General features: G+C 36.1%; 2 protein-coding genes across 5 annotated transcripts in view; both read right to left on the minus strand.

The window, feature by feature from the left end:
- Positions 1-27,917, minus strand: part of LOC123873853 (protein PRRC2C) — an 88,771-nt gene that overhangs the window by 31,348 nt on the left and 29,506 nt on the right. The gene's annotated exons all lie outside the window — the stretch shown is intronic.
- LOC123873846 (malate dehydrogenase, mitochondrial-like) lies at positions 4,296-26,871 on the minus strand. Of its 4 annotated transcripts, none has more exons than XM_045918930.1 (7): positions 26,368-26,871; positions 25,595-25,796; positions 18,443-18,584; positions 10,438-10,623; positions 7,917-8,117; positions 7,097-7,308; positions 4,296-4,709 (listed from the first exon to the last, which is right to left on the minus strand). In XM_045918930.1, exons 1-7 carry the CDS (start codon positions 26,708-26,710, stop codon positions 4,445-4,447), a joined length of 1,551 nt encoding a protein of 516 aa, XP_045774886.1. In that variant the 5' UTR covers positions 26,711-26,871; the 3' UTR covers positions 4,296-4,444. The 4 variants fall into 4 exon arrangements, with proteins under 4 accessions (XP_045774886.1, XP_045774888.1, XP_045774889.1 ...); XM_045918931.1 differs by lacking the exon at positions 4,296-4,709 and adding an exon at positions 5,369-5,768; XM_045918932.1 differs by lacking the exon at positions 10,438-10,623.

A 27,917-nucleotide genomic window follows, 5' to 3' on the forward strand; every position in this document is an offset into this window, starting at 1 on the left:
GCTTTGATCACACAGAGACGAGATGAGGTTTTCTTTTTATTGTAACATGTTACGTCACTCGATGGATTTCGTAATAAAAACAAGGGCGTAATCTCGAGCTTTACGAGAAGAATCCCTCAATTTCTCCACACAAACATGTGAGATTAGAGTCTTGAACTTTTAATTGCTTTTTTGACCTTTTCGTTGGGTTACACAAGATTGATTGTTGTTAGCTAGCAACGTAGCTTTTAGGTCTATTTGGATAGGTTTACTTGAAGGTTTGAATCATATCTTGTACAAGTATATAAAGCTTTGGTGTATTGTGTTCTTCAAAAAGTTAGTAAAAAGGACAGCGCAGATTAAATCGTAATCTAGCATTGATTGCATTGGTATCAAAATTCTCATTATAAAAAAGCCTTCAAATTCTCATTATAAAGGTCGTACAAAGCCTTCAGTTCCAAAAGTCCATAAAATTTTTCATTCATTGCTACAGAGCAATTTATAGCAAACTAATATCATTTATCTTATCTTCAGGCCAAACAAGCCAAACGTATTACTTGCCGATGAAATTGGCACAGTACTATCCCAATAGCATTTAATTTCGCCCGAATGCTGATCATGTTCGCTGATAACGCTAACGCGATTTCGACGTTATGTGTCTATTCGCCGTAATTTGCCCAATAAGTGTGAATTGCCCTCAACCTACTAATATTTTAACGGCATTCTCCTGTAATTTATATAGTTTTCCTGTCCACTTTTAATATAGGTACAAGTCAATAGTGAATAAGCATCTTCTAGGCAAGCGCGCTCCATTTTAAGCTACAGCACTACTTGCCAGGTCTGATTGCAGCCAAGCACTAGTTTATTTAAAAAAAAACTCTGCGTCGTGTGTGTGGTCTTTGGAAATCCCTACTAAAGGCCTAAAGTCTTCTCCATAACTTTAGCCTACGTCTACGACGACCACTCTGCGTCGTATTAGAGTAATTGTGGAGTTGTGACTCTCCCATTATTCACGAAGGGTATGTGTTTTCTTGGGATGATAATGCGATGGACTCTCAGGTCTTCCCGAATACGTTTCGACTAAAAGAGTTGTATTCGAGAGAAACAAGGGATTTCGACTCTTAGGTTATGATTATTATCAGACTTTGATTACATAATAACCAAGGTCAATAACGTGCTCTTCGAGACACAGAAGGGGCGAAATGGCCAAATTCAGACCTTACAAATCGGTAAGTTTTTGTTACCCATTTGAATTAACGTTTCTAGAAACGTTCCGTTTCAGTAAAACCAGCATGCATCACGTAGCTGCGTTACTTTTCGACTTTCAGGGACATTATTACAATGCGAAGGGCTAAAATTTCACTATCCTATAATAATCTGTTCTATCACCATTTTTCAGAACCGTACCTACACATGTTTTCTTGCTTATGCAGATTTAACCTACATAAGATGGGCTCAATGTGTACCTAAATTGTATACGTATTTCGTAAAGTGTTCGTTCGTGTTACGTTGCATCGATAAAACCAATATCAAGACGAGGTGATGGATGCAAAACGAATAACACTTCGACACAAATCGATGTAACCGAATCAGAACATCGATAAATCCCGCATCGGACTAACATCTAACGTGATAGTGCTTCATTTCTCATTTCGCGCGAATCGAGATCATGTTTACAGATATTGATGACGACTAAGCCTCTCACATACTCATTTGTCGTAATCTGCCCCGTCAGTGACAATCTGCTAACTCTGCCCTACAATTATTATGGTAGAAACATATTTGTAACACCCCCAGCTAATGCGACGCGTGGTCAATACCTGCGTGTACTGGGCACATTAGGTTGGTTTTCTTCGCTGATCGCAGGCGTGACAGTGCAATACCTATGTTTGCATTACTATGAAGCGTTTCTAATATTATTATCGTTCAATGTTGAACAGTGCGCGGCCGTTTGCCTTGCTACGGAAGTCTTCTTGAATAACCAACCGGTGAGCCCTGAATAACTACACCCTGGTTGCCAGCAGCGACGTTCAGCGTGAAAAGAAACGCCACGCCAGCGTTTTTAGCAATAGTTACTAATTAATATATTAAAAAAAATCATTAAATAAATTCAATAAATTTTGCACGCCATGCTTGGCAGAATATGCGGTTCCACATAATATTTAAGACCAATGTACTTGTATGTTATACCATATTCTAGCAAATAAACACTTCTTATTCTTATTCTTAAAAATAAATAAGTCATGATTTTAATTTAATTATTCCCTTAAACTACCCCTTTTCAAAACATCACATCATTTTATTACTACAGGTCAAGACCCCATTGGCATCAAGTGTTGTATTGAAACATATTGCAAGGGATACGTTGGATATAACAGCAGCTGTTAGAGTCAGTTAGAGTATGTTCCCACTGAAGCGGAGTGTAGGCGTGTTTGGCAGATGAATCAGATTTTATCACGTTATCTCTTAATAATCTGATTGGCTAAAGCATAAAAGGCTGTGGAGGGCATTCCGTTGCTTCGCGTCGAGTGTTAATAGTATGTTTCTGGCCTTACAAAATACTATAGATTTACCTCAACATGATACGTAGCGTTGGCGTGGCGATAGCGTTTTGCAAATGTGTTTCTACCATTATGACCTCATTAATATTATGACTTCGAGTTGAATAGCTGGAATGAATAGGATTGGATGAGGATAATAAGCTCCCAAAGCAGCGGCTTAAAAGAGGCAAAATATGAAAATACTTCATTCAAATATATTTTCAAACAAGAGGCTGCTTCTGAGTCTGATTACTGAATAGATTTCATTTATATCGGGATTTCCTTTGAATTTAATACTTCGCTTATTCAAGATTAAATACATACTCACTATGAATATACTATTGTGTAGTAAATAATCAAAAAATATTAATAGCTAGCTAATCGTTCCAGATTCGCATGGTGGGCTGGTGAGTGAGCTTAATTATTCTGTAGACTTTACTGTATATACTAAATGTGAATGTGTTATTCTACCTTCCTTTCTTCCTCGTGAAATGATTTAGTTCCAAAAAATACTTTCATCTTTTTAAACTAAAAGTTCAGATAGTATGAGCGTTGACATTGACGAAAGAAGATTGCGACTTATACACTATCTTTAAAAGATACCTATATAATCAGATAATATTTAGGTACCTATAATGTGAACAGTTAAGTAAATGATAGAATGGATAAATATTTGTCTCAAATACGAATTTATAAGACCATTAGTAACCTACCTGAAACAGAGAAGAGGCTCTTACTATGCTATCATAGAAAACAATTGTAGAGTTTGTTCAAAATTCTTTAAGAAGGTTTCCTCACGACGATGTACGATGTTTAACTTACTGGTTGCTAGCTCGCCAGCGGTGAATCACTTCATGCTATAAAGACATATCAAAGCAATTTTCGAGCAATATAAATAAGCATTTATTCATGAAACATTTGAGTGAAAGTAATCGTGTTATTGGTTGTAATCAAACTCTTACCAAAACGTACAAAGTCAGTGACACCTAACCACAAATTACGATGTATGGTATGTGCTTTCGCCAAACAGAACGCGTGCCTGTCCCGCATTATAGCGTCTAGTGGTGTCGTTATTTTATCGCCGAAAAGAGTGCGCGCGCTAGCAAATTAATTTCTTATTAATTATAGCTAGCATTACGTGGCGCTTTAACGTGGCGTAGGACATTTTTTTTACAACATTTAATTTTAGCGCCCAATGTTTATGTGCTGTGTGCACTTGCAATATTAGTAAAAAACTAAAAAATTAAATTATACAAGTAATACAAATGATAAATCCCATTAAAATAGCAATAAAATCATAATTGTGGCAGCTAATCGGAAATCGATAATATTTTTCTCTGTGATCATGATAAAAGCTTACGAAAGTCCCTAAAGATTATTCCACATCCGAATCATTCGAGTCCCCTTAATAGCGAACAAACTTCCCAAAGATAGAGAGATCTGCGGTACGCTCTGAAAATAGTACATATTCTACTGTAGAGCGTTGCCAGTCGCAATTTCAGACTGACATCCAAAGACCAAAGCGACGCCGCTACAACGCTACAATGCGGTGCTAGGTAGATACGCGTTCTATTTGACCAAGGCTTAAAGCTGTTAACTCATCGTCAACGTTATTAGCTGATAGAGCAAACAGTGATCAGGTATTTATGAACTGTTTAATGACCCATAAACTGTTGATATTGTGACTTCATAAAGCTTTTACTATGTCACATGGATGTTTCAAGAACAGGTGATTTAAAAGAAACTCTGTAAAATTTAACCAAACGTGTGTTTTTATTTTACTTTTTTTATAATTTGATAAATAATTAGATTTCAAACGAATTACAGACTCCAAATTAATATGTTTTATACGTTTTACGTTCACAAATATTCAATATTTTTATAGACAGGAATTTTTTACCTATTTTCATTAAAAAGGTGTTTACCTACTCCACTATTGTGTCTATGCAGGGTTGTATACGAGTATGTTCGAGATTTTTCCAGCTTAAGAATTCATTTTTCGATCCAATCTTGGCAGATGAATATTGGTATCCCATGTGTTCTCGGTTCCAGGCTATTGCAAGGTCTTCGCTGTTTTTGACGTTGCCAAATGCGGCGTCCAACAACTCCATTTCAAAAGGGCTTATTTTTGGGAGTGCCATTTTGTCGCATACCCCCGTGCCACTTATAAGAACGTCAGTCGCAAAAAACCTGAGGTATTCATTCAAATCAATACGTGGTTAAAAAGATTTAGGTACTAGCTGTAGCAAAGAATGCGAGTGATTTTTGTCTGGAGGGAGGCTTCGGCCGTGGGTAGTTACCACCCTACCATAAGAGTAAGATCACCAAAAAAGTAAGTGTTGAATTGAGAACCTCCTACTTTTTTTGAAGTAATTAAAAACATGCTAAAGATCCGTGGTTCTGTTTTTGTACATATATTTTACTAAAATTAATATTGCCTAGATAACTAAATAGATTAACATGTGTTGTAGCGGTAAATTAAACGCTTATATTAAAGGCGCTAACATCGCTAAGGATAGCTACTTAACTTGGTTTAACGCTAGAATATTTAGGTATGGCTAAGTTTGAAAACGGGCTAAATTACTAGAAGCTAACAGAATTTTGTAAGTAAATGACGATGTAGTGCGTATATATTCTATACACAAGCTTTTTGAATTTGATAAAGGTAGGAAGGATTTCATTTTGAGTCTTTCATTTCGTCAAAATATGAGATAACCATTGACTAGTTATTAAAAAAATTACAGTTTATAACTTGTTACTTTTTTTCGCGATACATTGATATTGTATTTATTAAATCCTGCTTTGCTAAAGAAGGAGGATAACAAAGAAACAACAATATTTATTATAACAATATATTCAAAATTACGATACACAAAAAAATCACAATTCAACCACTGACTTGACCAAACAATACTACCAAATATCTACTCGTAATGAAAAAACAGCATATCATTAACAAGACGTAATTAAAGGATACAAAAATAACACTAAAATCACAGTCAAAGGGCGGCGTACGCGCAATCTTCGAAACGTTGCGAAGCTTTCGGGTTGAAGAAATGTGTTTGGCAGGCGTCAAGTTTTTTCGTAGAACTACAGTACTTGCAATACCAATCATTCACCATCTGCTGCGTGAAATAAAGCTTGTTAAGGGCATCGTCGACTTGTTTTACTTCTGCATCCGACATTTTCGGTAATCCAAGGCTCTTAGTGATCCCCGAGCCCGTAATCTCCACGGCATTCGCAATGAATCTGAAGACAGAATTTGTATTGTACCTTTCTGCATATCTTAGTTCTGATTTTCTAGGCTTTTCAAATACTGTATTGTATGTTAAGATAGCTAAAGATTAATTCCTACAAATGACATTATCCTGTCCCATGGTTGAAGTACGGTTATCCAGAATATACAACAATCTAATATTTTTTATACCTTTCTTATTCTTTGGTATAGCCCGTTTGACAATAACTTATTCTTCTCAGCATAGTTATAATATGAGGTGTTAGTAACATCCCGATAAGCTGACTTTAGGAATGATGTGTAGATCTACCAAAAGCAATGAGTTTCGTAGCATGATACTCGTGTTTGATATGAGGACTTAAAGAATTTGTTTAAACTCCAATGTGATAACCCTGCTGCAGCTGATGGTAAAAAAGTTTCGTAAGCTCGAGCCTCGAAGGACCGTTTTTCAAGTAGCAGAGACAACGAAAGGCTCTATGACACTAACTATTTGGCACCACATACGTATAAGTATAATTTATCAAACATGCTGAAGTTATTATAAATTTAATTCTGCCGACTTTTCAGAGAGCGATAGTTATCTTACTTTTGCAATCTGATACTCGCACGTTCCAATAAATAACGAATTGTTTTTATGGCAAGGTTAAACGGCTTTATCAAATTTATTGTAACTTGGGCCAAGGACATTTCCGTTTAAATGCACGATAATTTATCCAGTAATCCAATTTTGTCCCTGACTCACTTCCACTATTTAACGCCTGTACGCACATTCACGAATATTCGATAATAAAATTTAAACTAGAATAAAGTGATGTACAAAATAAACCTTGTAAATTGTAATGCTTGAAGATTCTCTACGTGATTAAATTAGAAATGAGGAGATCCGTAGAAAAACCAGAGTAACCGACATAGCTCAACGGATTGCGAAGCTGAAGTGATAATTCGCAGGGCACATAATTCAAAAAACCGATAGACGTTATTGGGGTCCCAATCTGCTACAATGATGATGAAAGCGACAGATAATCATCTAACCAGTTGCAAGAAGCCGCTCGATTCTGGCGGCGCATGGCCGTGGCGTGTGGTAGTCCCTACAAAAGACTATCGGTTGATAATGATGATGAAACTAAAGGTCCATCATCTATTAAAATATACTTTAAAAAGCAGGAAAATAACCTTTTTATCAAAACTCCAGCCCGTATATAGATTATTCTACACCTGCTCTCGAAAAAATGTTCAAAAAATATCAGCTAATACACCTCAATCCAAGCAAGTAATAAAAAAACAAATGTTTGAAAAATTTCAGCGAATACAACCTAAACTAAGCAAGTAATAAAAAATTAACCTGGCAGGAGATACGACTTGCGCCGGGTCCGTTTCAACAAATCCAGATATCCTCGGTACATCCTTGCACAGTAACGCCCAAGCCACTCTCGTTACCAGCCCCGCTATAGCATGTGCTTCGCTTAGTTCAGCAGCTTTGCAACAATTGCCATCTGCTCGAGCCACGGCTGATGCAGCGCAGCGAACGGTCTGCGTCATCATTTCCGCGTTATGCTACAAGATAATATTGGATTTGGTTTTGTAAATTTTCGATTAGGATATCGAATAAAAGTGCATACTGATATAACAGGCTTATCCAACACGTTTGTATTACTAAGCATAAGAAGAGTCAATTTGAACAAAAATTTTGTGGCCTGCAACTGGTTTTTGCTTACAGTGTCTGATGTCCAGTGTCATATTATAATACTTTTGATAGCTTCATAGAACTTGATTTTTTAATTGAAACAGCTTTTCTAAAGTAGTAGTTACATACATACCTAAAGGGAAGACTTAAAACTACCACACTTGAGGCTGGGACACATACTTACCTTCTATATGTATAGGTATATGTATAGGTATTTGTAGAGCGTTAACTCTGCTACTTTAATGCTTTATCGTCTGTCTAATTAATTAGGTACCGAACACGCATATTATACGTCATGTACCTAAGATGCACGTTATTGAGGTACTAATTTAATTCAATGGGCTTATCCAATTGATTTATGAAAATTTCAAATCAAACAGCAATTTTAGTGACCAAATTATTTCACATTCACTGAACTGTATTGAAATTATTAGACATGTATATTGAAATACAGGAATATAAACAACAATAATGTTACCTCACTAAAGTCAAAATACTGCAATGCCTTTGAAAACAAAGGTACCAAAGTAGGTCCTTCAGTTCCACAGACGCAGGGCACATGCACATAATAGGGCTCCAGACAAAGGGCTCGAGCTGCGAGGGTACTTGCACGCATCTCTGGGACCGCTAGTGAGCCCAACAACTTACGAGGATTGTACCAGCCTGTTTCCTTTAGCGTCTACGAAAATAAAAATGTACTAAAGCAACATAGGACCAAAGTGGTTGTTTAGAACCGGTATCCACTTAGGTGTAGTGGAGCAGAAATGTGTTCAGCAGACAAATCAGAATTATGTATTTATTCATCTGAAATGCTAAGGTATTCTCAGATGAAACGGAAGGATATTACCTAAAAGATAGAGCGAACGGATGGAGAAGGTGTTTAGTCCGCAGGCCGTTGGGCAGCTTCCCCGATGGAATCGGGCACGCTCGAAACATCGAGGTAATGAAAAAAAGACCAATCAGATTATTTGATGAATCATGTGAAAAAATTAGATCACGTCATCTATCAATAATCTGATTGGTCATCCATGGCCTTAATCAATGAAATCACAATCGTTCAATGAAATATCTCGGCTGAATGACGTTTTTATTTCAGTTAAAGAAAAAGTACTCGTAGGTGTGGGATGAAAGAATAGAGAAGTAAATAATGCTAACAACTATTAAGTACACATTGATGATCCATATCGGACGTCGTAACGTGTTGATATTCCGATAATGGAAGTTCGTAAAACTTTTAATGTCCAAAGGAAGCTGTGATAATCTATGGGAGTAAGTACCTATAAGATAGCTTGTAGTTACTGGAGAAAATATAGGTAAATATGTATTACTAGAGGATGCCTGCGGCTACGCCCGCGGCTACGCCCGCGTTGATTTCGGTTTATTAAATCCCAAGGAACTCTTTGATTTTCCGGTATAAAAAATAGTCTATGTCTTTTCCCGGGATGTATCCCAAGTCTGTAACAAATTTCATTAAAATCGGTTCAGCGGTTGGGCCGTGAAAACGTAGCAGACAGACAGACAGACACACTTTCGCATTTATAATAATACTAGTAGGTATGGATAGTATGGATGTTACGCTCGTTGCGGTAAAACGCTTTTAAAAAGTCTCTTGTTTTTCGTTGGTGACTTATACACTAGATTTACGCATAAGATAAGTATGAAAACGTAATACAAAAAACGGATATCTGGGTTGTTCTCATGAATATTTATTAAAAGCAAAAGTTCCCATAAAGCAGGTCACTAGGATTTTGACAAAACTGAATAAAACAAAGGAAGCACCGAATAAAATAAATATGAATTCTGAAACTGATGCTTTTTTTAAATAAAAAAGCGAGCAAACGAGCAGTCGGGTTTCCTTACCACTGCCCAATGAACATTTGTAGTACCAAAGGAACCGCCTATGTGTTGCCGTCTATTAACGAATTTGCTAGTCGCCCCTTGCATACAGTGTTGTAATCTATAAGTAGCAGCAGTGGAATATGATGTAAGTCATCATTATGATCAACCCATCGCCGACCCACTACTGAGCATGGGCGTCGTCGTCTCAAAATGAGAAGGGTATTCTCTTCTCAGAGTGGCATAAGTCACAATAATAATAAGAAATCTAGACATTATTATGTGCAAATGACATGCATACATCGATGTAACCACTACCCAGACTATATATAAGTAGCAACACTAAATTATAAAACTCTTGAGGCAGCAACAACATAATATTGCTCTTAATACTTAATAAAAAAGCTTGAATAAAATATCAAGGGAAAGAGGGGCATGATGGCGATGGATGTTCCGGTCGTTAAGACGAAAGTGCTTTTAAACTGTTGTCGAAATTTTTGTAAAATTTACCGGAAAAGGTTAAAGTACAAGACCTTGCAAACATAATATTATTAGGTATTTAGACCTATTCGGAAGAGATGATAGACATTAAAAAAATTGAGGTTGCTTGCTTACTCATCATCATCATCAAACCATCGCCGGCCCACTACTGAACGTACTGAACTGAGAAAGGTAAAGCATAGTCCAACATGCTGGCCAAGTGTGGATTAGCAGATTTTCACCTTTGAGAACATACCTACCTAATGGAAAACTTTCAGGCATGTATCTTCGCCGTTTTTAACCCCCGACCCAAAAAGAGGGGTGTTATAAGTTTAACGAGTGTCTGTGTATCTGTCAGTGGCATCGTAGCTCCTAAACTAATGAACCAATTTTAATTTAGTTTTTTTGTTTGAAAGGTGGCTTGATCGAGAGTGTTCTTGGCTATAATCCAAGAAAATCGGTTCAGCCGTTTGAAAGTTATCAGCTCTTTTCTAGTTACTGTATGTAATCTTCACTTGTCGGAGGTGCTATAAATTTTTAATTTACACTTGTACACTTGCCTCAATAACGTGGGACGTTAAACGGGAATTGCCGGTTTTAGGAAATTTTAACGATAGATTTAGATTTATTTATCTATGAATTAAAACAAATCTAAATAAAAATATACCAAAAACTTAAGTTACCTCAGCAATCAATGGCACCATGCATTCAATAGGTGTAGTACAAACAATAATAAAAGCATTCGGACATTCCTTAGCAATGGCATCGGCGTAAGCTTTTACTATCGGTGCCTGAACGTTGAACCTATTAACTATTGGCATATCCATGGACACACTCCCACTTTCCAGTAATAACACGATATCTGAGTTCTGAAAAGCAATAATATCACATCACATCACATCACATCACATCACACTAATATCATAAAGGAGAAAGTTTGTATGTGTGTGTGTGTGTGTTTTTGAAAAATTGTATTATCTTTTCAGACAATCTGATGATTGTCTGAAAAGATAATACAATTTTTCGATTTTTACAAACGTAAAAGTTACGTTGATACGTAACTTTTACGTTAGTAACTTATAGACAGATTACGAATAGATTGCTTATTAATTTTGGCCGTTGTTGGATTATGGTAATGCCATCAGAGCATTTTTATCAGCATTCAGTCAAGATCACACTAATATTATAAAGGAGAAAGTTTGTATGTGTGTGTGTGTGTGTGTGTGTGTGTAAGTTTGTTACTCCTTCACGCAAAAACTACTGGACGGATTGGGCTGAAATTTAGAATGGAGATAGATTATACCCTGGATTAGCACATAGGCTACTTTTTATCCCGGAAAATCAAAGAGTTCCCACGGGAATTTTAAAAAACCTACATCCACGCGAACGAAGTCGCGGGTATCAGCTAGTATGAGAATATAGCTGTTCTACATTTGGACTGCAGCAAGCAGACAGCCAAATTACAGTTTGGGTGCAGTAAGTACCTAGTATTGCAGTTGCATCGAAACTGCCGACAAACTATGCAGTCTACAATAAAACTACGATCTACGATATGAAAAATTGAAAACATAATGAGTCAGCACTCATGCTTCGTGAATAATGTTTCATGAGCATCGATTTTTTACCTAGCTACATGAATAAATGAACTAGGTACCTATAGCTATTAAAAAAATACGGTTTTCATTATTATAACAAAAATGTTCCACGTGTTAGGTTTAAAATAGTTAGGTAAATACGAACAACATAGAGACGAGACTATGTGGGTAGTTATTAGACAAACACATTGCGGATTTATACATAATATAATATTGTATAGCGATGCAGTAAAATCCGTTTATTTTCCCCCGTACAATGCCAGAGACACGGTAATATTATCTACTAGCTGATGCCCGCAGCTTCGCCCGCGTGGATTGGTCAGATCCCCTGCAGCATCAGGATTGAGGAGTTGGACTCCAAATTTTTTATGAAACAATGTCGCAAAGTTCCTCTATCGATTAAAAAAGAAATGACGCAAATCGGTTCAGAAATCTCGGAGATTTCGGTGTACATAGGTAGAAAAACACAACTCCCTTTTTGAAAGTCGGTTAAAAAAGTAGCCTATTTTACGCCCTGGTCAATCCTTTACTTGCCTGTGAAAGTCCCGTCAAAATCGGTTCAGCCGTTCCAAAGATTAGCCTTTTCAAACAGACAGACAGACAGACAGACAGACAGACAGACAGACAGACAGACAGACAGACAGACAAAAATTTTAAAAACGTGTGATTCAGTTATGGTATCGTTCAAATAACCATATGAGCTTAATATGAGGTAGTTATTTCGAAATTACAGACAGACACTCCAATTTTATTTATTAGTATAGAGTATAGATACAGTATTCTAACTCGGCCGTTTCTTTGAAATAAATACCTACAGCTGCGCGGTACGTAAACATGCAATAGGGCTGCCTGCCGCCAGTATTTTAATTTTTGCCTACTTTGTGTTTCCATCTAGTTTTGTGATTGTAAATATACTTTTTTATATAAACAAATAAAATACTTTGTGAATTGCATAGGAAATGTCCAATAAAAATGCGTGTTGTTTTTTGATTGGTAGATTTAATTAAAAAATCATGTTTATGATTGAATAACAAATCGGTCTTATATATTCGAGACCGAAAAATATTTGCGCCTCGACTGAGATGTAGGAAATTAAACGAACGTTACGAATTATTAAATTTTAAAGTTTAAAAAATCCGCATTCTAGTATAAAGCTTTTAATCAAAAATTGTTTTGGGTGACATGGACAAGATGGAGAAAATGGAATATCTTTTCCTTGGTTATAGATACCTGCAGTTACTTTACAATTTATATATTTGGTTTTAAATGAAGTTCGGAATATTTTCTCCATTTTTTTGCATATATTTCATAAAATCATCGCTGGGTACAATCAAAAAAGTTTGCGAATTAATCTTATTGTAGTCCCGGTACCTTAAATACCGACATTCTGAGCTGAAATTGTGGCTTCTTTGATCGGGTTTCACATACAACGAAAAAATCGCGTGGTTATTGTTAGAAAAACAAAACACCGCCCGTTCGTCACTGCGGCACAGTCGCGACTGTCTGCGTGTCGAGCGCCTGCCGACATCGAGGTGCGTAGGTATAGCTTGCATTTCGCCCGTTTGTATGAAGTTGGAATACTGTATACATACCATTACCGTGCCAGAGATCTTTTAACTGAATTCTAAAGTAGAAATTGAATAATTGGGTCATAATCACAAACGGGGCTGTGTTTTTAATAAGAGATGGACCATTTCACAGGTAATATGTGAAAAATAATGGGAAAGCTTCACTAGCTACTTTATTTAAAGTAGCCTGTGAAAAATCATGAAACATCGTTTTACAGAAAGCGAATTTTCGCATTTGTACAATCATAAGTGCGAAAATTCGCTTTCCGTAAAAACTCTCCTGTCAAATATCAGCGCTGTTGATCATGATCATAATTTCTAGTTCTAACAAAAGATTGTAAAATGCGAAAATTGAAAAATCATTTTCCGTGCAAAATCGCTGTGAAGAAACATAGTAATTTCACCAAATGAAAATGATTTAAAAGTAGCAATAAAGACCATCTCTAGTTTTAATTGTGTTTTACGTTTGGAGGTTCGTTTATTGTGCTGTTGAAGTTCCGTGGCACCGTAAAAGGTCAATAACATTTAATCATACCCACGACCGCATTGAGGGCGCGGCTGTAGTGACGGGAGGCCAATAATGAACAAATATTAATTACCCACATTTCATATTACTTGGTGATAAATTACTTGTATCCAATCTTACACAGGAGTAACCACAGAAATACGGTTGGAGTAACCCATTGTCGCCATGCTCATTTATTATTAGACTAGCTGATGCCCGCGTCTCCGTCCGCGTTTATTTAGGTTTTCTAAAAATCCCGTGGGAACTCTTTGTTTTTCCGGGATAAAAAGTTGCCGAAGTCAATTTCCGGGGCGTAAACTACCTCTGTTCCTTTCATATAAATCGGTTAAACGGATAGACCCAACTATCTGACTTTGAACTCTTTGATTTTCCGGGATAAAAGTAGCCTATATCCGTCCCCGGGATGTAAGCTTACTCTGTACCTTTCATTAAAATCGTTTCAGCGGTTGAGCCGTGAAAACGTAGCAGGCGGACAGACTGACAGACACACTTTCGCATTTGAAATATTAAGTATGGATTAAAAAGTTATAGACACTATAATATACTAATAAAGATATACCTATTATAAGAAACTCTATACTATATCGCTGTTTTGTTTGTAATAAAAACATCTTTAAAAATGTGCTAAAATTCATCATTCATTTGTGTTGCGTATATTTTACATTTTTGGTGTTTAGCTTTTAACGGTGTAACTCTACCTATGTGTACCTACTTAGTACATAGAGATCGTTGGCAGAGTGAACTATCGTCATTGAAGCGATGTAAAGTGATCTGTCAAGTTGTCTGACCACAATAATATTATGATTGTGGCGACGTGATTACATCCCCAACCGAATAACACGTTAAAACCTTTTATGATGGCCTCTAAAAAGGGGTTTGCCAAGGCCTTAATCATGTGAATAACGTGCAAGATTTAGTACGTGGTCGTTTGCGGTATTGATTGGCAAGCGGTGAAGGGTCACCACCCTCAGTTGCTTGCAAATACCACGAGAACCAAGCCACTGGCAATTCATTCTATTGTGTTGTCTAGATTACTTTACTTTGTTGTGGGTAAGAATGGAAAACGGCATCAATTTCGGTATTCGTTAACTTGAAGTCTTTCCGATAAGGTTTAGGTTAAAGCGAAAGCTATATATCGAAAGGAGATCTAAATTAAGGTTTAAAGACCCAACTAAATAAAGGTTCCAACTAACCCATTCTATGGTCCAAAAAAAATTCTTAGGTTTTCTTTTTTTAAGGTTTTCTCGGTTGAATTGCATAGCAAAGCCGTAATTTAAGACTTGGTATTTGTGATCTCTTTCCTGTATGTTTCTGTGTTTTATACTGTATACATACTGTATTTGCGCTATGACCCCAAATAAAATAATATTTATTTTATTTATATAAATCTCTTGGTGCATACAAATAACTGATTGAAGTGGGACTTCAATTTCATTTTTATACGACCATCACTAAAGTTTACAATTTTTTATCATTGATACTGTTTTCTGTAGTATCCGTAATCCATCTGTAGGTATAGTGTGTACCTACCTATACCTACTACGTTGCTAAGTACCTTATCCATAATACATGGATTATTTTATTATTAAACTAGCGGCACGCTATGATGGCCGGTTTGACGTTTGTCCGCTCATGAAGTTCCGTATTAATTGATAACGACTTTGAAGGAAATAATTGTATTACTTTATTGACGATAGTGATGTGCAGAGATTCATAAATTTTATCGAATGTAGTTTTAGGTTTAGGACTCAAAATTTATTTATTAAATTGATTTCTTAAATGTATACAAGTGTAGAAAAATCAGTTTGCACCATTTAAGGGGTGAATGTACTTGTGAATATGAACAATTTTCACTATGTGGACAAACCTCTGAAATCGCAAAAAAATATCAATAAATTTTTAAAAATGGAATCTAATACGATCGTCACATAGGATCGCTGGCTAGCACAACTACTACCTCCGGCAAACTCGCGTCAATGCTCAATGCAAAACAAAGCAGTTTCGAATTGACGTTGCTTCGAAAAGTATAAACTGTCAGTGCAATGCGATTGTGATATAGTTTTGACCTGGCTTTGGATTTCAAATATTGATACTGCATTACTGTTGACCCTTGCTCGTTAATTTGGACTCTGTTCAAGCCCTTTGTTGTGGATTTCGTCGATATGACCGAACGTACGCAGAGAACTGTTCTAAATAGTCAGACACGTGAGTTCGTAATACGCCTTCGTAACTATTTCGATCGTGAAGCTCAAAATGGAGGGCCAATTTTACCTATAACGTCAGTGGTTGAACGCGTAGCTGATGCGCTTAATATTGGACAACGAACTGTTAGACGGATAACTAAAAAAAAATATGGCGAGACTGGCACAGAAGAAAATAAACTTCACACACCAAAAAAGAGAAAACGAGCAAAACCAGTCGTAGGCATCGATAGCTTTGATGCCGATGCTATCCGAAGACATGTTTACGGCTACTATTTACAGAAGGAGTATCCAACAAGAAAAAAGTTGGTGCATTCACTGAAGGAAGCTGGATTATTCTTCGGTGGGGAAAGTTCTTTAACGAAGATTTTGAAGACCATTGGATTTCGATACAAAAAATGTAACAAACGCAAAATATTGATGGAAAGATTTGATATAGCGATGGCAAGGTATACTTTTTTACGGCAAGTGAAAGAAATCAAAAATTGGCAAAATGTTGTGTTCTTGGATGAAACATGGCTTAATGCTAACCATACTGTAGGCCGTTCTTGGAACGATGACACAGCAGCATCTACTTCCAAAGTTCCTGTAGGAAAAGGATCGCGACTTATAATTTGTCACGCCGGAACCATCAACGGGTTTGTCGAAGGTTCTCTCATGGCTTTTGCGTCAAAAACCACTGGAGACTATCATGAAGACATGAATGGAGAAAAGTTTACTGAATGGTTTACCTCAATGTTGTGTAGCCTCCCTGAACCATCTATTATAATTATGGACAACGCCCCATACCACTCGATGCAAATTGACAAGCCACCTGCCCAATCCCAAAAGAAAGCTGATATCGTCGCATGGCTTCGTAAAAATGGCGTAGATGCAAACATGAATATGTTAAAAGCGGAATTAGTACGTCTTTTAAAAGAAAACAAACCAACCAAGATCCGATACGTCATTGACGAAATAGCATTAGAACATGGGCACAGAGTTATACGGTTACCGCCTTACCATTGTGAGTATAATGCGATTGAGTTGGTGTGGGCTCAAATTAAGGGATATGCTGCAAGACACAATACAGAACCCCCATTTACCACAAAAAAAATGCTAAAATTATTAGAAGAAGCTTGTGAACATGTGACTAAAGGAGACTGGGAAAAGGTTGTGAATAGAACTGTTAAATTAATAAGGGAAGATTATGAAAGAGATGTGAAAATAGATAATATTATAGAAAACGAACATATAATTATTAATGTATGTGATGATAGCAGTGACGACAGTGAAAATAGTAGTATGGACGAATCTGATTAATTATGGCCTTTTGTGGCACCTTTTTTGGTATCTTTTGTATTCATATGTTTCTTGTGTGCATATAAAGTATGTATATTCATTTTCGTTCAAATATTCAGTTCGTTCAAATAAATTAAATAAACATATACATTTTTGTTTTATTAAACCTATTTAATCAGGTACAAAAACAAAACTTAATTGTTTTTTGTTCGAGAATAAATTGACATTCCACATCACTATTGTAATGTGTCAAACCGGCCATCATAGCGTGCCGCTAGTGTAAATTCGGCCATTACTAAAGAGAGAGAGAGAGAGAGAGAAGCAAATTTCTTCCTCACAAGAGTAGGTACGAGTATCTACTTTACTTTTTTAACATCCGTGTATTTTTTTAATAAACGTTAGTCTTGTCTATAATTACGGTTATTTTAAACACTATGCTATATATACCTATTAAAAAATAAATTACAACAAACTTTGAATATAAATTGGTATTGAGAAACTTGGTGAAAATTGTTGAAGTTTGTTTCAGTTCAAGTCGACTTGGGGAGGTAAGTGCTCTTCAAGATATGCAGATTTTGAGTCTATCGTCGGCAACCACTTTACAACTAGGCACGGCATGAAGTGTTTTTGAATTTTAAGTCTCCCTATCTATCATATCTACAGCTACACTAACATTATAAGATGTAAAACTGAGTTTGCAAGAAAATCGAGGGTTTGATAGGTACTTAGCTACTTAGCTAACCTATTTATGTTTCAATGTAGGCTTTTTTTAATGTAGGCAACTAAATCGTAGAGATAGATAGAATAGAAAGGTTTTTTTATTTCAATAAACTTGTACAGGAGATCCGCAGGAGAACCAAGGTCACTGAGAAGCCCAAACTATTAACAAGCTGAAGTGGCAGTGGGCAGGCCTGTCCTAGAGGCGATGGCCGTCGAAGCCAGAAAGTCCTTGAGTGGAGACCGTAAGCGTAGTGTGGGACGCCCTCCAGCACGATGGACCGACGATATAAAGCGGCTGGCGGGAAGTGGCTGGATGAGGAAGGCTTAGGACCGGGTGTGGTGGCGCTCTTTAGGGAAGGCCTATGTCCAACAGTGGAAGTCCGCAGGCTGATGATGATGATGATGATGAAACTTTTATGAGTAAGTGATTTTGAATCGTCAAGTGAATTACTGGTGGTTCAGAATGCCCTTCTTACTGAGAACAGTGTGTTTAATAGTGTTCAAAAACTAACCACTAAAACATACTCGTATGAGAAATACAATACAATACAACATTTACAAACCTACACATAGGTAGATACTAAATAACAAAGCTATGCAATGAATTTTTAATCATTTATACCTTCATACTTAACATGATTAAAAATATATACAAAGTGTAATTACGAGTAAGTATATCAAAAACTAAAATCATTCTAGCCCTAAATTGCGGTACAAACTCAGACTTATTATTATTATTAATTATAATGATAATAGGAAATCGGTCAGAAGCTACAAGTTGAAAAATCCTTTCAAACCTGAAGACATCGTTCAAGCTCACAGCTTGCACAACTGAACGCTTGAACCACACAGTTTGTATCGATATGTTGAAGATCTTGGACCACTTGGCACAAGTCTCGAGAGCATTCCGAATTTGATGTCGCTTCATATAAACGCAATCTGAAATATGAATAAGTGTAAATTAAAAATTTATAACACCCCCGACAAGTGAAGGTTACAGTAACTAGATATGCTAGCTGATAACTCTCAAACGGCTGAACCGATTTTCTTGGAATATAGCTAAGAACATTCTCGATCAAGCCACCTTTCAAACAAAAAAAAAACTAAATTAAAATCGGAGCTACGATGTCACAGACAGATACACAGATACACAGATATACACGTCAAACTTATAACACCACTCTTTTTGGGTCACACTCAGGGCCGGGGGTTAAAATTGAAGTATTTTTTTGTTCTCTTATATAAGACTAGCTGAAACCCGCGACTTCGTTCGCGTGGTTGTAGCTTTTTTAAAATTCCCGTGGGAACTCTTTGATTTTCCGGGATAAAAAGTAGCCTATGTGCTAATCCAGGGTATAATCTATCTCCATTCTCAATTTCAGCCCAATCCGTCCAGTAGTTTTTGCGTGAAGGAGTAACAAACATACACACACACACACACACACACACACACACACATACAAACTTTCTCCTTTATAATATTAGTGTGATCTACGTTTTTGTCTTAATTGATCATTCATCACCATATAAAACCATTAAAAAACAGATATATGTGTAGACTGTAAAGCATAGAAATGAATTGAAGTAAATACAGCAACACGTCCAATAAGTTCTGCTCTGTTAAGCCATTTATTAGAGTGGGGGAAAGAGCTTTCCCGTAAAGTATTCGAAAGGACACGAAGAAAATATAAGTATTTTTACACAACTTCCCAAAAAAGGATTAGATATGTTTTCAGGATTCATGTACAAGTCATGTACTTATGAGAGTTTCTTTATACCACCATAACTTCTTACAGATTTGGATGTGTGTGGTATCGTTAGAATCTTCAAAATTAAATATGGCGACTGTCAGGCGCCATTTTCAAATGGCACTTTTTATTTTTTAATTAGTTTTTTGGCAGGGTAGTCGTTTTTAATTTTTTATAATAAAACTTGTTAATGTTAGTCCTATGCAGTGTTACTATTCCTTCTTTTAATTCCTAACATTACCAGTTTTGCGCATTTAATTTTAAACTGAATTTTCATAGAGTGATGTGACAGTTTTATCCAGTGAAACCTTTTAGCGAATATATGGCCGGACTTTTCTTATTCTCGTACCTAACGCCTCCCCGTTTGGAATCCCTCCCATTACAACAAGCCATGCCTCGCTATAGGGGTCCTTAAGATAACACGTTGGTCGTTAAGTGAAAGCGGAAAATAACAAGACTTTTCTTCCAGTCTTTTCTGTTATAAATATGATCGAAGAAACACTGTACTGGCGCCGAGGCACTTTGCTCTATTTTCCTTTCCGCATGCAGTGCCTTTTTTTATTAACGAGTTAAACTACATCTCGGCTATGCAGATTTTGGAAGAAAAATTACTTTAATCCATACTAATATTATAAATGCGAAAGTGTGTTTGTCTATCTGTCTGTCTGTATGTCTGCTAGCTTTTTCCGGCCCATTCATTTAATTTAGTTTTTTTTTGTTTGGAAGTTAGCTTGATCGAGTGTTCTTAGCTATAATCCAAGAAAATCGGTTCAGCCGTTTGAAAGTTATTAGCTCTTTTAAAAAAGGATGGGCCACATTTTTAAAAAAACCTAAATCCACGCGAATGAAGTCGCGGCCATCATTTAATATTTTTAAATAAAAAACATGTCTGACGGTTGAACTCACTCGGTGTATGCCCGACTAGTTTCGAACCCATCCGGAGTTTTTGTCTAGTAGGTAAACCTCTGCGGACGAGCCGCCAAATATAAAATTGAATGTTTTAATCAATCAGCTTTTCTTTATCATCATTTACTTCCCAACTTTCAAAATAAAACTATCCAAGACCTCTTTCTTTCAAAGAAACGAAAAGGTCACTTTTCTAATAGACAAAACATTTTATATTTTGCCATAAAAGGCACACGACATACCTATAAAATGCCGTCTTTTTATTACATTCTGTGAATTATCTAAATGTTATGTCTACTGGCTTCTATAAAAGTTTAATGTACACCTATTTTCAAAATATCTCTGTCATTTGGTGTATCTGGGAATTCTCTGAGAGAATAAGTTTATTCCATGTAATATTATGTAAGAATGATAGTTTATTATTATCCTCCTGATCAATTAAGACCTGTCTCATTAGCGTAAGATTGTAATATGGAGCTTAGGCTAATCACACTGCGGGTAGACGAATCACAATTGGACGTTGTTACGCAAAAAGGTGCCAACCCGCATAAAGTTGGTTTTGGATATTCACCATAAAATTCAGACTTTAAAGTTGAACCCTGCATGAATATCAAAAACCGACTTTTCGTGTGATCTTTGTGGTTTTCGTCTTTTTGTCCAATTATTGTAAAAGATTTTTCTTCATATTTTAAAGCTTTTTATTCATCTGTGATTGTTACGGTTTACAGGATTATGCCTGCAACTTTAACTTACACGTTGGAGATTTTTAAAATCTCGTCACAGCTGTTTGATTTTTCAGTATAAAAAGTATACAAAAACATTAACTTAGATAAAAAGTAAACGTAACAGATATACAAGCACACATTTACAATATTAGTGTACATAATTAACCCTAGAATTAATCTATTAAAGGTCTACACGAGACCGAATTTGTTTATGATAAAAAATTCAATTTTCATTTTATCAGAACTAGAAATTTTGATGATAACAAAATCTAACAAGTGTAAATTAAAAATTAACCCCCCCCCCCCCCTTCCCCCCAACAAGTGAAGGTTAGAGTAACTAGAAAAGAGTTTATCACTTTCAAACAGCTGAACCAATTTTCTTGAATTATAGCTAAGAACACTCTCGATCAAGCCACCTTTCAAACAAAAAAAAACTAAATTGAAATCGGTTCCTTAGTTTACGAGCTACGATGCCACAGACGTCAAACTTAAAACACTCCTCTTTTTGGGTCGGGGGTTAAAAACACTATGAAGATACCTGACAAGGTATAGCAAATCTACCAATAAAGACCTACCTACCTGAATCTAAGGATAAAACTATTATTTCAGTAACCGTAAAGTTTGTGTAAAATATTTTGTAATAAAAAAGTAGAAGACGACGCAAGAGACTTGACGTACCTACTCGAAGCTCATAAAATCCCGACTCATTTTATTACATTCTGTGAATGACCCGACATAATGGCATGTCAGGCTCCTGTAAATGTTTGATGTGCACCTATTCCGGATGCGTCAGTGATTTCACGTACTGAGAGTGACATTTATTATGCGCGTGACAACGATTCGGAAGAGTAGTAAAGCCTTTGGGCATCTTGGGTAGGGAACCGAATCTTGTGTTGTATTGTAAGTCACTATAGTGGAGGCATTACTTTTACTTGGCTGGTAGGTAGGTACGAAACATTTTTTTTTAACATTTCATTTTTCTTTCTCACGGGACTTTATTTAAACTTACCTATACGACTCACTCCAGATGCACTCCAGCCATTTAGAGATACCTGTTTCAATAATTACCATTTTCAGGTACTTAAGGGCTTATTAGCCGAACTTAGTATATTAAAATACATCATGACTCTTATCTTGAGATCAAGCGGAGTCAAGAGCGAATCTGTCATCGATAAGAAAAGAACATCAAAAAAGTTGATAAGATGCAGTTTTTTCAGCCTAACCATTTCCAATTCAGGTAAAGTGTCTACTTATCAATCTTTTGTCTTCGAAAAGCTCGAGTATGCTTTCAAAGTTAAACGTTTATTGAGTCTAAAGTAGCATAAAATAATATCTAGATTTTAGATGGTGGCAAATGGTTTCCTAGATATTGTCGACGGATCTTTTGAAAGGAATGAGAACAATAGATATTACAAAAGCAGTCTCGTAGTTATTTAAATGGGTTTCTTTTTTTATACATATAAACCCATTGTTTTAGACTATTTTTATTTACACACAAATATAATATGATATATTTTTTTTATATTTTCATATATTATATGATTTACTGAAGAGTCTCGGGAAATAATAATATAATTGGATATCCCATTCAGAAAATACAAAAATATATGAACGTTGGTTTTTATAATTCCTCTTTTTATGTATGAAATATACCTACCTAGTACCTACCTGCATATTTCAATGTTTTCTGTCGAATGTTTCCGCTAGATATGATTGAGTTTTTCATCAAAGGTTTTCCAGTTTATTAGTCCCTACTCCCTAGACGATGTTAGCTACTTGTTTCAGTAAAACATTTCTCGAATATTGGAGATTTTTTATTATTATAAAGTAGTAGTAATATAACAACATATTCTGAATAGGAATTCTCTAAATAAAATTGTAACTCAATATTATTCATAGTGGCCAGTTATACTACCATAAATAAAATAGGTATACTTAATGCTTTTCACAAAATTATGCCTCGTGAGTGTATTTGAAGCCAATAAATCAAACCATCGAATATAAATACCTTGACCTTGTATTTCAACAACCCTACTTGATGGAATACGCAAAACTTCTGTATAACGAATGAAAGCCTATACAAATTCCAAGTGAAGTCGAAACATGCTTTATGGGAAAAGTTGAAAAGTAAAAAAGATTAATGCTGACGGCCGCTGAAATATAACTGGACAAACGTAATAATATATTTTCACGTGGAAATGAAAATGGAAAATGTTTTTGGAATGCGATGCACATTCATAACCTTTTGAGTGTTTTTATACTAAAGCCTTTGGGCGTATAAATTAACATAGAAAGCACAGAGGAATGAAGTTCGTTTTGTTTACATCTAAGATTCCTGAATGCATGCACAGTTTCAAAGGAACTCATGTTTTCGAAACTAAAGCGATTGAAGGCTTCGATACGGGCGTATCTTGTGAGGGCATTTGGTTAGTCGTCACGTCTCGTACTGCCAAGCAATTTTGCAATATATCTAGCAAATATTTACAGTAAATGGTGATCGCAAAAGAAGTAATTAGTCCAGTCTAAACACTGCCTTATACCTTACAAAAGTCAAAAACATATCTCCGTGTGGCTTGTGTTCTTGGATATATCTGCGCAGACCAACATCTGTAATTGGCCTACTTGTTTTGGGTAGTTCTTTAGAAGTCGCTTTCGAAAAAAGGTTTAATTTAGGTAACGGTACCTAAGAAAGTTAAGAGCAACCGATAAAATAAACCCCTATCGGCCCCTGTTGGCACGCAGGTCTTTACATTCTTGAGCGTCGTTCTAATCATGTACCAATAAGAGGGACTTATGTTAGACCGCGGATTCACTTCTAAGTTTTACTTACGTAAGTAGCTTGCATGATTAACTTATGACAAAACTAATGTAAACACTCTTGTAAGTACATTTACGTGAGTAAAATTTACAGGTGTAATCGCGGTCCTACTTAACCTACAGACAAAGTAACAGCATATTAAACGCTGACGGGAGGGAAAAGGCTTTCCTTATCATAGTAGAGATTAAGAGCTTACACAAAAAGGTGCAATATGGATGAAGCCTAAAAGTCCATTATTTATGTCGGGTTTCGGGGCGCTCGTGTAAATAAACATTACAGATGAAATTGATGTTATGTAACTAAAAGACGAACGGTCCCAGAGCGGCCATGCGTCATGCTCGCCTCATGGAACTGGTAAAATGAAGCTCTATCAAATATTCGTATTATGACATGCATTGAAATAATGAAATAACTTTATATTTACACAATGTTGTGGTTCAAAACTTTACAAAGTTAATTTTTCATCACCCATATTATAACTCCGAAAGTGTGGTTTGGCGTAATTTTGGCACGGGTATAAGTAATTACAGACCTGAGTCCTGGAGAGTGACTACTTTTTATCCGGAAAAATCAAAATGTTTCCGCGAGATTTTTGAAAACCAATATCATGCGGACGAAGTCTCAGGCATCAGCTAAAATTTTTATAACATACCAGCTGATGCCCGCGACTTCGTTCGCGTGGATGTAGGTTTTTAAAAAATCCCGTAGGAACTCTTTGATTTTCCGGGATAAAAAGTAGCCTATGTGCTAATTCAGGGTAAAGTCTATCTCCATTCTAAATTTCAGCCCAATCCGTCCAGTAGTTTTTGCTTGTAACAAACATAGACACACTCACACACACATACACACAAACTTTCGCCTTTATAATATTAGTGTGATAGTCGGAATATACGTAGGTACGTAATATTTTACCGAGTATGCATATCATGATAAATGACTAAATGATACAGGCGGACGTGGCGACATTGACCGCGTGAAATGTTTTTTTTAAATCCCGCGGGAACTCTTTGATTTTCCGAGATAAAAGTATCTTATTTACTATACTAATTCAGGGTATAAGCAATACAAAACTTGAGTCTGTAATAGCCACTGGTAATAGCTTTGTTCTCGAATCAACCAGATTCTTCTGTCGTTGGAGTTACGTATGATCTCAACAACTAGAAATTTTTGTATCAAATGATAATAAAGGTAATCTAAGATGGAATTTTAATAGGATAAACATCGTGTAGGAAGCAATTGATTATACGGGTGTGACTCCTAAATGGGGCATCCTTATTGGAGTGGGTTGCATAGCTATAGTGCATACATTTTATACAACTATCGTAGCAAATATTGGTAAGATAGTTAACGTTAAGTCTCAAGGACCCTGAAATATAAATTAGGGAGTTTCTGATTAAACAAAAATAAATATAAAAACTTGAAGCCTTTCAAAGGACCTGCAAAACAATGATAGCATTGGCAAAAATTTTAAGCAATACACGCGGCAAGGTTAACCAAAATTGGTACGATAAGATTTCTCCGTTTCTACAGCAAAACTCTATGGCATGAAAGGCGAGGTCTCGGACGTGATGCCCTTGCAAACATACATACAAAGATACTCGATAACATCATCCATGATATAATCCAAAACACAAGTAAATGCTGATGGTCAAATTTACATTTGGTATATAGAATGAGTTTTACCTGTACCATGCCAAGGCGAGTCAGCTTTTGTTAAATACGGCATACTCTACTGAAAATTAATCTACTTACTTTTTTATACAAGGGCACTGTTTGAGCAGCAACGCCACATATTGCCCTAAACTAGTGTCGGCACCTAGTACTGACACTTGGACAGCAGGCCGAGGCGGCGGTAGCGGGGTTGGCTGAGGCACTGGATCGGGCAACGCCTTCGGTTCCGACACGACTACTTCCTTGCACACCTTGTCTTTACGTTGGAGACTTCGAAATGGAGCTGTGTTAAGATGGGCAGAAATATAGCTAAACGGTACTCAGAACTGCACTTCCTAAGTAAAGTGCACCCAATTTAGGAAGTCGAGAAATTGCAACTGTGGTTTTCGTTCCGATGACAAAGCAACTATATCGAGATCTACAGGATTACTTATTTAAAAGACTTGCTAGTAAATTGCGGGTTTTTTAAATTTTAAATAAATAGGGAGCAAACGAGCAGGTTGGTAATAATATGACCATGAACATTTGCAGCACCAAAGGAACCATCAACGCGTTCCCGGGTTTTCAGGAATTTATTGATTCGTGCCTTGAATAACACCGCTGAAGTAGAAGGCTCCATTTGTGGTGAAAAAAGAAATGGCGGTTAATAATTATCACACTGAGATAATTATTAAAATTGTCTGAATTTATAGTTCTATGGCCAATGGATGATAGCGATTATAATGGCTGTCTCACAAAATAGAATCTGATGACACCTAAGGACTATTAGCGATGGATTTCCAGAGAAGAGAATTTAAAACAAATTAGACATGAAAAATAGTTAGATATAAGTATAGTTAGAAATATATAGTTACTCCCAAAATTTGTTCCTCCTTCGACGATTTTCAGTTTAATCTTGTGCAAGATGCCCTGCTTCTTCTTAGTTTTTCTTTCATTCGGTTGATTACATACAGGGTCTACTTCCGGTGGTATATCAACGCAAGCCTTTCTACAATCGTCACTCGGTTTTTTCGCATACCCTCTCTTATTTACACTATTATTTACCAAACTCCGCGATAAGCTGAAGATACAAACACTATCCTTCGCTTGTTTTGTATACTGTCTACGATTTACGCCATTATTTCCCAACATTCGAGAAGAGTTAAGAACATTATCCCATAATCCATTCGTGAGAGAAAATGCTTTTGAGGAGTGCATTTTTAGTATCAAGATTTTTGTTTATATTGGTTATAGGAAGTTGCTGTCGTTTTATAATAATTTTTCGTAAATACTTGTTGAATTTAGATCATTATTATTACGTTTAATTATTTAATTCATTTTTGAATCCATGCAAGAATTTTGTAATCGTGAATGATCTTTTGATTTGGTGATGTCAATGTCAATTAAAAAGATTTTATAATTCTGACTGGTTTCCAATTTATGGAAAGAATTTCTTTCCAAGAAGTATTACTTAATTTATAAAATTCTTACATCTTACATATTACATATTTATATTAGTTTTGGTTAGGTTTTGGGTTTTGGTATGAATATTTTGAGTTTCTTGAGATTTTTTAGGTTTTAGATTCATATTGAATGACAAATTAAGTAGGTATAATGTATATGCTTATATATGTCCCGAATGAGAGTTGTTTTCGAGTTTAGGATGCAGGGAATATAAATTGTCTAATTGGCATTCGGGCATGAAGCCTTTGTGAGAGTGGAGAGAGCACCCACATGCACCTTTCTCAACATAACAGTGCTTGAAAAAGTTATTTTTGCTGTCTATCCGTATGTAGTTTTGACGAGTTCAACTTAAAACATAGTTGTCTACAAAGATAGCTTCGGGCTAGTTCTACTTTGTTGTTAGGTACATTATTAGTCTCAACGTCTTATAACGTAGCAGCTTAGTTGTAGTTGGGAGCCTATATTATTTTGCTTTGAAGTTTTAATGAGTGCCTAGATATTTCAAATCCATGTTACAATTTATTTTTTTAGTTGCCTTAGAACAGAAATTTATTACATTCTTCAGGATCATGAACTACTTTTTGGCATATATAGTACCATTATATAAAGGTGGACCACTAGACAAAGTCGACGCCCAGTCAGTCAGTCAGTCAGTAGACGGCAGTCGTCAAACTATAGATGTCCACGGTTGAACATAATAAGTCTCTTGCCAGGACTTCCACATGCTGCAGTCTTGCAGTTTCCTGCGACTCGTTTGATGTCGTCTGTTCAGCTAAGGGTCTGCTAAGGATCTTTCCACTGCGAGGCCGCCATTTCAGCAGCTTATAATCATAAGCCAACGTTTATTGGTTCTTCTATTTCAAAGTCAAAGTCAAAGTCAAAAACATTTATTCAAAGTAGGTACAATTGTACTCCTTTTGATGGTCGAAATTGTTAAACTTGTGCGATATAGTGGTGATAA

The sequence above is a fragment of the Maniola jurtina genome, chromosome 17 (assembly GCF_905333055.1).
Source record: "Maniola jurtina chromosome 17, ilManJurt1.1, whole genome shotgun sequence".
Taxonomy (NCBI): domain Eukaryota; kingdom Metazoa; phylum Arthropoda; class Insecta; order Lepidoptera; family Nymphalidae; genus Maniola; species Maniola jurtina.

Excerpts from the sequence above, each read along its gene's own strand:
- LOC123873846 (XM_045918930.1), bottom strand. The coding sequence starts at position 26,710 with ATGCACTCCTCAAAAGCATTTTCTCTCACGAATGGATTATGGGATAAT. Across the intron at positions 25,797-26,367 it reads AGGAGGAACAAATTTTGGGA|CTCCATTTCGAAGTCTCCAA; the intron begins GTAACTATATAT and ends ATCTTAACACAG. Across the intron at positions 10,624-18,442 it reads AGCTTGAACGATGTCTTCAG|AACTCAGATATCGTGTTATT; the intron begins GTTTGAAAGGAT and ends ATTGCTTTTCAG.